Source organism: Mustela erminea, chromosome 19 (assembly GCF_009829155.1).
Source record: "Mustela erminea isolate mMusErm1 chromosome 19, mMusErm1.Pri, whole genome shotgun sequence".
In the NCBI taxonomy this organism is placed as follows: Eukaryota; Metazoa; Chordata; class Mammalia; order Carnivora; family Mustelidae; genus Mustela; species Mustela erminea.
The window spans coordinates 58,930,429-58,943,942 of record NC_045632.1 but is presented as its reverse complement, the minus strand read 5'-3'; the positions used below and the strand labels follow the sequence as shown (position 1 = coordinate 58,943,942).

Sequence of the window (13,514 nt, the reverse complement as noted above, 5' to 3'; positions counted from 1 at the left end):
CCGGAGCACGATACGACGGGAGGCACCCACGCTGAGGTCCGCCGGAGTACTCGTGGTCTGGAACAGGCCCTCCGGGGGCTCAGGGTGTCTCCCGTCCGTGACAGGGCAGGTGGTGGCCGTCAGCCACGACGGGGGAAGAGGTCGTCACAGAAAGTCACAGGGGAGGGACAGCAGCACCTTCTGCTCTGACCGCGGCCCCTCAGACCGACCTTCCCCACGGGCCCTGACCCACCCGTTGCCTGTCTCCTGCAGCGCCTCCGCCCTGGGGAGCCGGCGGGTGCAGCCTCCCGGGGGCTCTGAGGAATGCAGGTTCTCGTGCTGCGCCCAGACCCGCCAAACCAGCCGCTCTGGGGTGGGGCCCCGCCCAGCACGTTCCCACCTCTGGTGCCGTCAGCACTGACGATGGCCCAGAAAGCCGTAAGGAGCTCTGAGCCCAGGTGGCACCCAAGACAAACCCAGCATCTCTGCGGGGGGGTGGGGGGTGCGGGGCTCCACGTGCCTTAGAGCCCCGCGGTGCCCGTGCACAGACCGGGGACTGGGAACCGGGCTGCGGACACTCCCCGACCCCCCACCCCTTCAGCTGGGGGCCCACATAAGGGGCCCCCACTCAGAGCTCAAGGTCTACGTGCCATTGTCCCACCCATGTTTTCCAGGAAAGCCCATGTCCCCATCCACAGGGCAGCTGTCCCCACAGAGCTGCCCCCAGGGGAGGAGACACCGCACTGTCTCTCGCAGACATGGCTCAGTAACCCGCACCAGCACCCGAGGAGGGAGTGGCGGCCCCCGCTGCGACCGCCCACACGGCCTGGCTGTCTCCTGGTTGTGGCAATGACCAGAGTCCGCCTGAGCCCCCGCCCCCCTCTGCAGCTGCCAAGGCCACTTCCACGCTCCAGTGGAGGGGGGCCTTGGGGTGTCAGGCCAGGCCCCCCCACAGGCTGCGGGCACTGTCCATTGCTTCATTCTGTCCTTCCACAGGGAAACCAGCCCAGAGAAGGAAGCACCTTCCCCACCCTGCTCAGCAGCGATGGGCCTGAGCCGGACCAGGGTCTGCAGCCCCTTGAGCTGACCCCAACACACGGAGAAACGTCGCCCGAGTTCTCCGACCTTCAGCAGGCAGGGGCCGTCACTCCCGGTTCACCGACTGAAGCCAGTCCCGGGCGGAGCCTGTCAGGTGTGCGGACTCTGATCTCGGGCCCCCACTTCTGTGGGATTTGTCAGAAAACTTCCCCGCTTCCCACATCCTCAGTCCCAAGGACGTTCTCCTGGTCTCTGGACTTTAACGTCACTGCTGCAGGAGACCTGGGGTCGAGAACAGATCCGCAGCCGGACGGGAGCTCCCACAAGGACCCCGGATCCCCGACCACACCGTGCCCCAGCCCTGGAACGGCCTCTCGTCTGTGGAGGTCAACAGGCCGCACGACACACAGCTGAACAGCGGGACATACACCCTACGCCAGCCCGTGGCCGGGGCCCACCAGAGCTGCGGACGCCGTCCTCCTCCTACGCTCCGTGTTCGCACGAGCGAGTGTCCCGTTTAGGAAGGAAACAGTAACGATCACACCTAAGTTCATCTTCAGCTTCCGGGGGAGTCGTCATCAACGCGGGCCCCGTTTGTTTCCGTGCCTGGACACATCTTGGGGAGAAGGGGGAGCGATTTGGGACTTTGGTGCGCAGGGAGGGGCTGATCCTTCTCCTGGCTTCTCAGAAGGGATCTCCACTCCCTCTAAGCCTCAGACGTCGGGAGCCGCGGATGTTCTGCCGACAAACCTGCTACTGTTTCTGTTCCTCCACTGTGGATCAAAATTCACGGAAAACCAGAGCCCAACGAACTGAAACTTGAATTAGCGACAAGGTTGGGCCTTGTCCTGACCCTTGATGGAGCCAGAAGATTTCCTGCCCCTGGCTGGGAACCCAGAATCACCCAGAAAGACGTGGTGGTCTGTCCTCCTAGACGCCTCTGGCCTGGGCAGGTGCGCCTTCTAACGCCGTCCCCAGGACCCCTGCCGACCGACCCCAGCAGCTCTGGGAGCCGGGCCCTGAGCCCCTCCTTCTAGCTCAGAACCCGCACCGTGCACCAACACCAAAATGCCCCGGAGAGCTGACACGGTGCCCCCCAACAGCCAGCTTGGGACTGCTGCCCACTGCCCGGCAGCTCTGAGGAACCCCAACTCAGGAAGGGGCGTACATCACACTGCCTGCCGGCCTACAGTGCCCAGGGTCAGGTGGGCCACTTGCCGGGCACCCCCAACCGGTCCCTCCCCGTGGGGCTATGTCCTGGAGCCCACAAAAAACCAGGGTGGCTTCCTCCCTCCCCCACACGCCCGCGGCACCAGGAGCGCGACCATGGCAACATCACACCTCTGTGTCGCCGCAGAACGGGCCCCTCCTTTACCCACGGCGACCCCACGGGAAATGCCAGCACGGGGACAGCGGGCGGTCTTCTCAGCCGGAGGAACCGACCAGCAGCAGCCGCTGGACCAACCGCTGCCCGCCCCCGCCAAGAACCGCCGGGGAGCCCCCGGGTGCCCCAGGGCAGCAGTCCAGAAGCACCAGCGCCTCATCCTGCGGACGGCGGCGGCCCCAGCAGACCGCCGCGCCCCCGCCCGCCCCGCACACCGCCTACCTGGAGGCCGCGATCTCCGCCTTCTGCTTGGCGATGGTGGCGGCCCGCTCGGCGGCCTCCACGGCGCGGTCCACCTTCTCGCGGATCTTGCTGGCGCGCAGCGGGATGAGGTTCTTGCGCTTGCCGCTGACGAGCACGTTCTGCTTGTACTTGCCCTCCTCCTTGGTGCCGTCGGGGAAGGTCATGCAGCCGTAGCCGTGCCGCCGGTTGCCGGCCCACTCGCCCTCGTACCGGAGCCCGTCGGAGCGCTGGCTGACGCCGAAGCCCGAGCGCTTGTCGCTTTTCCACTCACCCACGTAGGTCTCGGTGGTGGTGGCGTCGATGTCGTCCTCGATGGCGGCCAGCTCGGCCTCGGCCTCGCCCAGGCTGATGGTGGAGTGGACGTCGCTGGCCGTGGAGCTGACCGTGCTCATGCCGGCCTCGCTGCGGAACGAGCTCTGCTTGCTGCGCTGGCTGGCCAAGCTGCTCTTGGACTCGGACTTGCGCAGCTTCAACCCGCTCAGCAGCGAGCGCCGGAACAGCCCCTTCTTCTTGCTCTTGAGGATGTCGGAGTCGCTGTGGGCCACCAGCACGAAGCCCCCTCGGGACACGGCCGGGCTGCCGGCCACTGCCGGGGAGGCGTCGGGGTGCAGCGCTGCGCCGTTGGTGTGCTCGCTGCGCAGAGAGTTGATGGACGTCCTCAGGGGCGAGCGGATGACCGCCGCCATGCCGTAGGGGACACTCTGCCGCACCCCGTAGCCTTGGCGCATGCCACCGACCCACTGGCCCTGGTAGGTCCCTGTGGAGAGAAAGGAGAGACGGGTGAGCCCAAGGGCAACGGTGGAAGGGGACAGGACACAGCAGATACAGCAGACCAGCCGCGTGGTTCTGTCTTGGAGACGGAGGGGGACAGGACACAGTGGACCAGCCGCCGTGGTTCGGTCTTGGGACAACGTGGTGAAGTCTGCTTGGAGGCAGACAGACCGTAGTGTTTTCGTGATTATATCGCCGATGGTCTTTGGTAAAGACGCTTCCACCGTGCTCTCTACGGTGGCCTTCGATTGTCCTGGAAGTTGGAGAGGGGAAAGCCAGGGGTCTGACGCGGTCAGGGGTGAACTGGAGCTCCCCCCACACACGGGCAAAGGCCCAACCCGGGAAGTCAGGGAGGCACCCAGTGGAGGAGGGAGAAGCACATGCTGCTGCGTGGCCCCCAGCTGTCGTGGGGCCTGGGGGTCCAGCCACGGGGACACAGATTCGGCCTACAAACCGGGTGGGAAGAGGCTGGCCTGGGAGGTGGCAAGCGCCCAGTGGCTGGAGGTATCCAAGAAGGGTTTGGAAGAGCAGTAAGTGGGACACCTCAGCATGCGGGACACGAGGGCACTGCAACCAGCAGACCTGACACGCCCAGAAGAACCCAAGGCAGTGTTTGCACACCCAACTCACAGCGGCATCACTCAGAACAGCCAACAGGTGGAAACGGACCAGGTGTCCCTCTACGGACGAACGTGAAACCCAAACAGGGTCCATCCACACAGTGGAGTATCATTCAGCTACAAAACTGCCGCCCGCTACCGTGTGGGTGCCCCGGAGGACTCAGGGAAACAAGTCGGCCCAGGAAGGACACACGCCCCCAGAGAACCTGGACAGGAGGCCCTTCCAACAGTCAGGTTCAGAGACAAAAGGGCGGTGCCTGGGGTCGGGGGAGGGGGGAACAGGTTTTGTTCTCTGATGGGGTCAGTTTCTATTTAGGGTGATGGAGAAGTTTGGAAAGTAGATAGGATGGCTGTGTGACCTGGGAATACACTGCCCCTGAACCACACAACGAGTGGTTAAAACTCCAGATTTTCCAGATTTTCCCACATATGGAATATCCCACCACGGCAGAATAAGAAGGAAAAATAAACCAACAAACGCAGACACGTATCCTTTCCTCTACTTACTTGTTGTGTGATGGGAACCTCTCTGACCCTCAGTCTCCTCGTCCATAGAAGCAACCTGAAAGCCCTCATGCCGTAAGTCACTGGAGGAAGAGGGCGGCCCTCAGTGTGAGTCCGTCCTGGGTTCCCAGACTAGGTCTCAACCCAGGTCCGCCAAGGGGCTCCCCACCCTGGAAGGGCTTTACACTCTTCCAACTCCGTGTCACAGGGTCTATAAACCAGAAACTCGCCAATATACAAGTTTATTTTGTCCAACAGTGTTCTTATAAAAAACTAGAGTTATGGGTCCCCTGGGTGGCTCAGTGGATTAAGCGTCTACCTTCGGCTCAGGTCATGATCCCGAGGTCCTGGGATGGAGCCCCGCATCGGGCTCCCTGGTCCTCAGAAGCCTGCTTCTCCCTCTCCCACTCCCCCGCTTGTGTTCCCTCTCTTGCTGTGTGTCTCTCTCTCAAATAAATAAAATCTTAAAAAACAAAACAAAACTGGAATGCCAACATTTCAAAACCAAGACGTTTCACACAAAGGTTTAGCTCTTCGTTCTCCTACAATTACAGGATCCGGCAACCCTAAATCCTTGTTCCCAGACGGCAAATGCAGTACAGTTTAGCAGTGGCCACCTCCTCTAGACAGAGTGTGCCCTCCGGTTTGCCCCACGCCCCACTGCTCCCTACTGTCTCTCGCGCAGGCCCCCCCTTCACATGCCCGCCCCACAGCAGAGGTAAGACACAGTCCAGGTGTGGAATCCAAAGCTTTGCAGCGTGGCCCCAAAAGACTTCAATCAGGGGTCTGTTACCCCATCACTATCCCCCACAACCCCAAGGCAGAACAAGTCCTGACACCTCAAGGGCTTGTGTGACACTTGTCCACACAGCCTGCCCTGACTCAACCCCCACTGTGCCTTTCGAATCCCACCTAACCCAACCCAGCTGCCCGCCCCCCGCAGTAACACCGTGGGGTACCCCCATCCACGGAGCTGACCACACTCCCACATAGGACCCGTGTCCTCCAGGCCAGCATCCGGCACTCCACAGCAGGGGGATGCCCGGCTTTGGGGGACACGTCTCCCTGCCTACGCAGCTTGCAAGCTGCCCAGAGGGGGTGGGCCTTGGGCTCTGACTCCTTCTTCTCCTCATGGCTGGTGCATGGCCTCGATGGGGAGAGACGTGGCCAGGGCAAGGGGCCAGGACAAGGGACCCGGAAGCCCTCTGCTCCACCACACAGCAGCCTGTCCGTCTAAACAGTGACTCACACGCCGGTGCTGTCTAGGAGCAGAGCCGGAGACCAGTGTCCCCTGCAGGGACGGGTGGAGGAGGGAGGGGCCGAGGCGACGGGGGTCTCCGCCGCGTGCGTCCTTCAGCTCAACCCCACAGGCTCACCCCACCCCGAAGGGGCGAGCTTCTGCGCCCCCACACTGCTCGGTCATTTGGCAGCCCCAAAGCTGGTGGGGGTGTGCCCTGCTCGGGGAGGCTGTCCTGGGCCCACTGCCCCAAGTGGAGGGGCAAACATGGAGCAGCAGGGGTGCTCCCCACCCTCTGCCCTCCTCCCACCCCTGCCCTGACCATGAGCTCTTCCTGCCTTGGGCTGCCTGTCCCGGTAGTGGACACCTTCCCCCCGGGGGGACCCCACCAGCCCCACAGCGTCTGCTGCACCTTCCCGGAGTCAAGCTGGCTGTAAGCGGGGGACGGTCATGGGGGACGCTTCTGTCACTCCGCAGGCTCCGTGTGGCCCACGCTGGCACAGAGACCCCGTCCATGGCCGGCACCCACGAGGGCTGTGAGGAGGAACCCGGGACCGGGCGCCGTGGGGGTGGGGAGGCCTGGGGGTAGCGGGCCCGTTCGGGCGGGCAGACCTCCTGTCCTAGTTCAGGCTGCGAGCAAGCTGCCATCGCTGCGACTCTCTCCCCGACGCCCGGAGGCTCCTTCTACTTGTGGCTCGGGGACAGAGCTGTCAGATGCGGCCCCGGGCGCTGAGTTAAAGCCGAGGCTCTGGGACGCACTTACACGAGACGAGCTTTTGGTAACGATATGAAATCCGAGTTCAGCAGGGACCTTCTACGAGGACACCTCGGGCTCTGCAGGCGCGGGCGCGGGGGACGGCAGGCCCCTCCCCAGGAGGTTTCATCCTCACGTCACACTCGTGCCCCCGGTACCTCAGGACCAGCCGTACCTGGCGACCCGGCCTTTGCGGACGGGACCGCGGCAGAAGGAAGTGAGGCGACAGGCGCTCGGGCAGATTCTCGACGCCGCTCGCCGTCCGGGAAACACGTCAAACCCACAGCGGGACCCCACCTCATGCCCACCAGGACGGCCACGGTCACAGCCACGGAAGGTGGTGTTGGTGAGAGCAGGGAGAGCCGCCGGCGGGCACGGGGGACAGCGCTGCTGCCGTGGGAGACAGCACGCGGCTCCCCCAGAAAATAAACCCAGAATGACCGGAGGAGCCTGGGGACCCGACCTGGGGGGTGGGGTGCACGGCAGGGGCTCTGCACGCCGCGTTCTCAGCAGCCAAGAAGCACAAGCAAGCCAAGGGTCCACGGACCGACAGGGTGAGGAAAGTGGGGTCGACCCACGCCCCGGCACATCACTCAGCCCGAAGAGGAGGGAGTCGGACTCGTGCCAGGACACGGGTGAACGTGCAGGACACGACGTTAGGGAAAAGATAACTACTGCACAGTTCCACCTGGAGGAGATACTGAAAGCAGGTCAAACCCAGGACAGAAAGTCGGACGGTGGGTGCGAGCCCCGAGGGGAGCCGTTAACGGGAGCAGGGGGCCTACGGGAACTGACTGCTGGACGTGGACGGTGGGGACAGCTGCCCGACAGGCTGCGTTAGTCCCAGGGAACTGCGGTCCTGAACACAGGGAAGATGGTAAACTCCGTGTGGTCTTTGAGCACAGCAAGAAATAGGAAGCTGTTAGTCTGGGCCCCAACCCAGCTGTTCCTGCGAGAAAGGGGTGAAACCAGGGGTGTGTGCAGAAGGGAGCACACACATGAAGACGGGCGAGCGGCCTCGGGAGAGCCCCACCGGCGGCACCTCGATCTGGGCCTCCAGACTGGGATCCGACACACGCCGAGGGGTTATGGGAGCCCCGGCAAACCCGTATAAGACCCAGGGTGCAGAGAACACACACCCGTTCCGTCCTGTAGCACGCAGAAAGAAGGTTCCGGAGACACAGACCCAGAAGATCGCACCTGGGGGTCCCCAGGAGAGAGGAGCCAGACATCGACTCCCGAGAGGAAGGCCCTGTTCTGAAGAGAGACCCTGCCGGCCTTCCCAGGCGACCCAGGGGCAGGCGTCTAGGATCGCCCCAGCCTGGCAGGGGCAGAGAGCCTCGGGAGGGGCTGCACGGGGCCGCCGGCTGCTCGGCCTCTCACTTTAATAACTGGACTGTGAGGGCGGCTGCGAGGCCCAGTTGGTTAAGTGTCTGACGTCGGTTCAGGTCAGCATCTTGGGGTCCTGGGAAGGAGCCCCAGAGTCAGCGGGTCTCTCTCCCTCTGCCCTCACCCGCTTGTGCTCCCGCTCAAATAAAATACTGAAACGACAATAACAACAGCCCGCCAGGGGCCATCCTGGAAAGCCTCCGGCAGGAAGAAAGAGCCAAACATACCAAAAAGGCAGGGGGCAGAGGGTGGGACTGGAGAGAATCGCGAGAAGCAGAGAACGGGAGACGGCAGGAACCCAGAAGTTACGTCCGTGAAGAGAGAAGGTCCCGCATCCGCAAGGAGCAAAGAACCCGACAGCGACAAAAAGGGAAAGTCAGGGACAAAGGGCGAGTGCTCGGAAATTCAAAGCATGAGCTGGAGGATAAATTCGGGAAAACTCCAGAACCTGCAACAAAAAGAAGAAGCAGGCACCGCAGTGAGAGGAAAACCAGAGCCGGCGCGCGCCAGCCGGGGCCCAGGCCCGTACAGCAGGGGTTCCGGGGCGTTACCGAAGCCGTTCGACAGGGGCCGGGCCGGAGGGGCTCACGGACGCCAGCACGACAAGGGAAAGGTTCCCACCAAATCTCGGCGTTGCGGGTTTCAGGAACTGCCCCCGACCCCGGCCCCAAGAATGAAGGGGCTAAACACCGCGGGGACCTGGGGCGACCGTGCGTGAAGGACGGAGAATCGGATCCGTAGAGGCCTCCTCCGCAGCCGTGAAACCGGGCCGTCCGGGGCAGCTGCCCCCGCCCCAAGGTCGGGGCAATGCTGGCCTAGAATTCTGTAAGGGACCCGTTCAGCAGCGAAGCCACTGAAACAACCTTCCGGGAACCCTTCCTCGCAGAGCTGCTGCAGGACGGCGGCCAGCCAAGGGAGGGAGTGAACCACGAGAAAGCAAGAGGCGGGGAGAGGCGCAGGGGAGGTCCAGGGAGCAGGGGGGAGCCGGGGACAGACAGGGGACTCCTGGAGACAGCGAAGGGAAATCCAGAAAACGTGTGGTCCACAGAACGTGTGTGTACATACGGGTAGACGGCGGGGAGCCTCTGGAGTGTGCGTCCGCGGAAGAGCCGCCCGCAGAAGCTCCGGAGCCTTCGGAAGGCGGGGAGGGGTCGGGGCACCGCAGGCGCCGCGCAGCTGGGAGAGGCGCCAGTCCGGCAAACGGGTGCAGCTGCGCGCGGTGGCGTGGGCCAGGGCTGGGCGCCCCCGGACGCGTCCGCCTCGCACTTACGACCGAAAATCCTCCACGGAACACACGTCCACACCCGACAGCGAGGCACAAAGTTAGCCGCTCGACGTTCTGGGCAGGTGGGGCCGGGCAGGGGTGTGTCTGGGGCCCTGACGGAACCTGCAGCTCGGGGCACGCGTGATCTTGGCGCAGGTGGAGCGCTGTGAGCGGGGAAGGGATGGGAGGGACTTTGGCAAGAGGGTCCCTCAGCAGTCACGCTGTCCTCACCGCTCTGGCTGCGGAGGCCGAGGCTCGGGTAGGATTCAGACCTCATGGGGGTGCCGCCACGGGGCCCCGCTGCCCGCAGAGGACGCCGGCCTGCTGAGGGCTCGGCCCGGGGCCTGAGCAGGCTGCTGGGGAAAGCTGGAGAAAAGGGGCCAAGCCTCACCGAGGTCAGTGGTCTCCTTGGGACGGAGGGCGCCCTGGGGTCCGAGGGCGCAGAGTTAAAGCAGATTCCAGCGGAAGCAGCAAGCCCCGCCTTCTCGCTCACACTCACCCCCCTTCCAGCCGGCAGAGGTGTGGGCGGTGCACCCGGCCTCCCGGGGGCAGGGGCGGGCACGAGGAGCCACGCAGGCGGGTGGCCACACCTGAGTGTGCTGGGGGCTCGAAGGCCAGGAACTAGGCTCGAGACCAGCCTCTCCCCGTTCTCGGCGTGGGGGTCCGCGGCAGGCGTCCACGCTGACCCTCTACTCCCCACACCGGTCCATTACGGGAAGAGGTTTTGTTTTGTTTTGTTTCTAAATTTAAGCGCAGTTTCAGGATTACAGAAAGACTGAGTGAGAAGACACAGGCCTTCCAGACGCCCCCAGGCCACCACTTTGTTCCCCTGCATTCATTAGTCCCAGTCAGTGGTCCAGTATCCATGCTGGCCGAAGTGCAGGGTTGACAGCAGGAGACACGCGGGCCCTTCTGTGGGTCTGCACAAATGCACGTACCCCCACAGAGTCACCCCGCTGTCCTACAAGTCCTGTGTTCCGCCCGGTCCTCTCTCCCTGCAACCCCAGGCAGCTACGGACCCTGGCATTGTCCCCAGTGCGTTGCCCCGTCCGACGTCCCAGAGCAGCGACGGTGCACGGTGAAGCCTTCCGGGCTGGCCTCATGCGTGTGGCCCCAGCCCCAGGGGCGTCTGGCTCCCGGGGGCTTGCGCCGTGCATGGTCGCCCACTCCCAGGGGAGGGCAGTTTGCTCCTTCAAGTCTGGGCAGTTGTCAGGTCCAGGGAAGTACTTTTCCAAAAGCCTCGTTTCCGAATAAGGACGGTTCCTTCAAGGATTCTGGTCGTCTCGAAGACGCCCCTCTACCCGTTCCCATCAGCAGGGACGCACCTGGAAACCCCTGCTGGGGAGCCCGGCGGTCAAGAACCACGAGCGCCGTGTCTGAAGGGCACGGGCCGCGGCGGCTTGCTGAGCCGTCATGGTCGAGCGCCACGTGCGGTCGTTCCACACGGGCCCACGGGGTGCGGAGAGACGAGGGCACTTTCCCGAGGTCACAGAGCAGGGGGAGGGCGGAGATCGGACTCCCCTGCTTGGCTCCCCGCAGAGCGGACCGGAACCTCTGACCCCTGACGGCCCCCGTCCTCGGGGGAGGCCCACGCTCCGTGAGGTCAGCCGTGAGGTGCGTGTCTGAAGTCGCAGCGGGTCTGCGGACCCCAGCCGGGGCTCCCCATGTCCCTTCCAAGCCGCTCTCCCCAGGGAGACGGACTCTGCTCGTGTGTTTTCACCCTGACCTCACAGGGGAGGGCGGAGGCTCCTTTCCCCGCCGACAGGAACAGCACAGCCCACACTGCCCAGGGCACACAGTGTGTCTGTGCCGCGCCAAGGACTTCTCTGGCTGGGTGCCCAGACTTACTGGGCCGAACTTCTGGCACGGAGGACACAGCTGGGCTAGGACCCTAACCAGGTGTGCCTGATAGAGACCCAGGCCCGGGTTCTGGACAGTTACCTCCACCACCGTCCGAAAGGTAGGGAAGAAGTCAGCAAGGAGGGACGCGGGCCCAGCTCCGGCCACACATCCCCCCACGCCTGCTGGTTCTCACACCCCCGTGCGCAGAGCCGCTCGCGCAGAGAGGGCTCGTTCTGAGGGCCGGGAATGGTTCGACAGGCTGAGAAGACCTGGCTGTCTCCCCCACCAGCTTCCAGACTGCCATCCTGGCAGGCCTCAGGGAGCGGGGACCACCCGTGCCCCCAGCCCTGACTCCTCCATCCCCCAGAATCGAAGGCCGCACAGAGACGGTGTTACTCCGAATCCCGCCATCCGGGTCACCTAGTGGGCACGGAGGCTCCACAGCCGCCCGAGGCCCGCAAGGTTAGTCCCTCTGAGGTCAGGGGTTAATGGGAACACGGGCAGGAAATGAGGGATCAGCCCGTCTCAAAAAGGGCCCTCCACCAGAGTGGTCAGAAGCCGGGCAGGTCTGAGCGTGGCCACACGACCCTGGGAAGATTCCTTGACCCCTGAGCCTCACCTGTCTCCATCTGTGAAATGGGCACAATGACAAGAGGAGGCCCCCCCCCCCCGCCGTGTGTTTCTTATGGGAAAATTATCGATTGACACTTGGAAAGCGCTTGAGGATGGTGCTGGTCCAAGGCAATCACCGTGTTTAAGTAAAATTCATTAGGAGGCCATGGTGGTCTGAGAAGTAAGCCAGCAGAGGGTCCGCTGGAGGGCTGTCCGTGCATCATGGCTGCTGGGTCTGCCCTGGGTCTCCTGGGCAGCATCTGCGCCACCTAGGACTTGCTGAAATGCAGATTCCCAGGGCCCCAGCCCCAGTGAGGCAGAGCCCCTGTAGGTGGGCCGGCACCCAGGTGACCCTCCAGGTGACCAGTGCCCCTTGGGGCCGAGAACCCATGTTCTCCCATGAGAAGCACCCAGAGAGTTCTGGAACCGATCGGACTCTCGGCCTGCGCAGAGCATGGACCCGGGGGAGGGGTGGCATCTGGGAGGAGGCTGGGCAGGAGCAGCCCCCCATCACTTTCCTGTTTACACCATGTCCTGTGAGAACCAACAATCTTGTCGCTGGAAAGCCGCCTGCTGGTCAGCTTCCATCTGGCCTTCCGACGGAAGCCCCTGCCGCTCCCTCTGTGTCGCTTCTCAGGGTTGGGGCATCACACACACACCAGAGGTACACCAGGAGCCTGGCTGAGCGCCCCGCCTTGGGGCCTGGGGGCTGCATTTAAGACGAGGTTCTCAACGTGGCTTGCGGTCCATCACCCCATACACGCACCCACGGCCACAGCGGGACACAGGGGCTCCAACCCCCTCAAGGCTGTCACTAAGCCCCCGTAAGACCTCGAGGCCTCAGTTTCCCGAGTTCTGGGCCAGTTCCCAGGGGCAGGCCTCCCACAAGGCCACTTGGACGCAAGTCGAGCTCCACCACTAGCCATGAGGCTGGACGGGTTACTAACCCTCAGACTCCATGTCCATAAAAGGGGGACCATGGTACCCAACCCCCAGATCTGCAGCAAGAGAGGGACTGAACATGGGGACCTCGGGCGACTCGGCCAGAGAGTGAAGGATGGAGCCGCTGAAAGGCCCCACCTTCTGGCCACGGCCCCCAGAGGCCCCTGTATCTGCCACAGCCCCACGGAGCCCCCGATGGCAACGGCCCCACAGAGGCCCCTGTATCTGCCACAGCCCCACGGAGCCCCCGATGGCCACGGCCCCCAGAGGCCCCTGTATCTGCCATGGCCCCACGGGGCCCCCGATGGCCACGGCCCCCAGAGGCCCCTGTGCCTGTTATCATCCCAGGGTGAACCCCCAGGTCCCTGCCATCTTCTTGGGGGTCCCCCAGAACTCTGTCACCTTTATGCGGGTTCCCAGAGTCTGCCATCCCAGAGAACAACAGAGGGCTCCTCGGTGGTCGGTGGTCTGGTCACAGGGACTAGCTTGCACGTCAATGTCATTTCCTCTCCCCAGACCTCTCCGTGGAGAGCGGGATCACGGTCACTGCTTAGCTAGGGGGCTTCCTCTGTCCCCCTCCCCACACCGAAGCCTCCATCTTCTGCAGCATGGGGAGAAGACCCCCACTCCACGTGACCACACATTCACCTCTGCCTGCAGAGAACCGTCCAGCAGCTGGGCAGAGACCACGCAGAGAGCAAAGAACCTCTTGGATCTGGGATTTAGAGGGACAGAGACACATGACGGGAACACGACCGGCAGGAGGAGGCGGAGAGCAGGGCTTCGGGTGGGGGCCGAGGGGCAGGACTGTGGTGGGGACCACGTGCAGGGGACAGCGAGTGCCCCCCCACCCCGTGTCCTGCACAGCCGCCATCTCCAGCCCTGTTAGGGTTTTCTCCAAACACAGACTTCGCCATGTCCAGAAAGAAATCCAT

At 63.8% G+C, this 13,514-nt stretch overlaps 1 protein-coding gene across 1 annotated transcript in view; it reads right to left on the bottom strand.

Moving 5' to 3' along the window:
- The window catches only part of JPH3 (junctophilin 3), a 73,547-nt gene that overhangs the window by 43,992 nt on the left and 16,041 nt on the right, over positions 1–13,514 (bottom strand). The window contains exon 2 of the mRNA XM_032324948.1: positions 2,624–3,401. Within this exon, the coding sequence (XP_032180839.1) occupies positions 2,624–3,401 (778 nt within the window). The remainder of the gene's footprint in view (positions 1–2,623; positions 3,402–13,514) is intronic.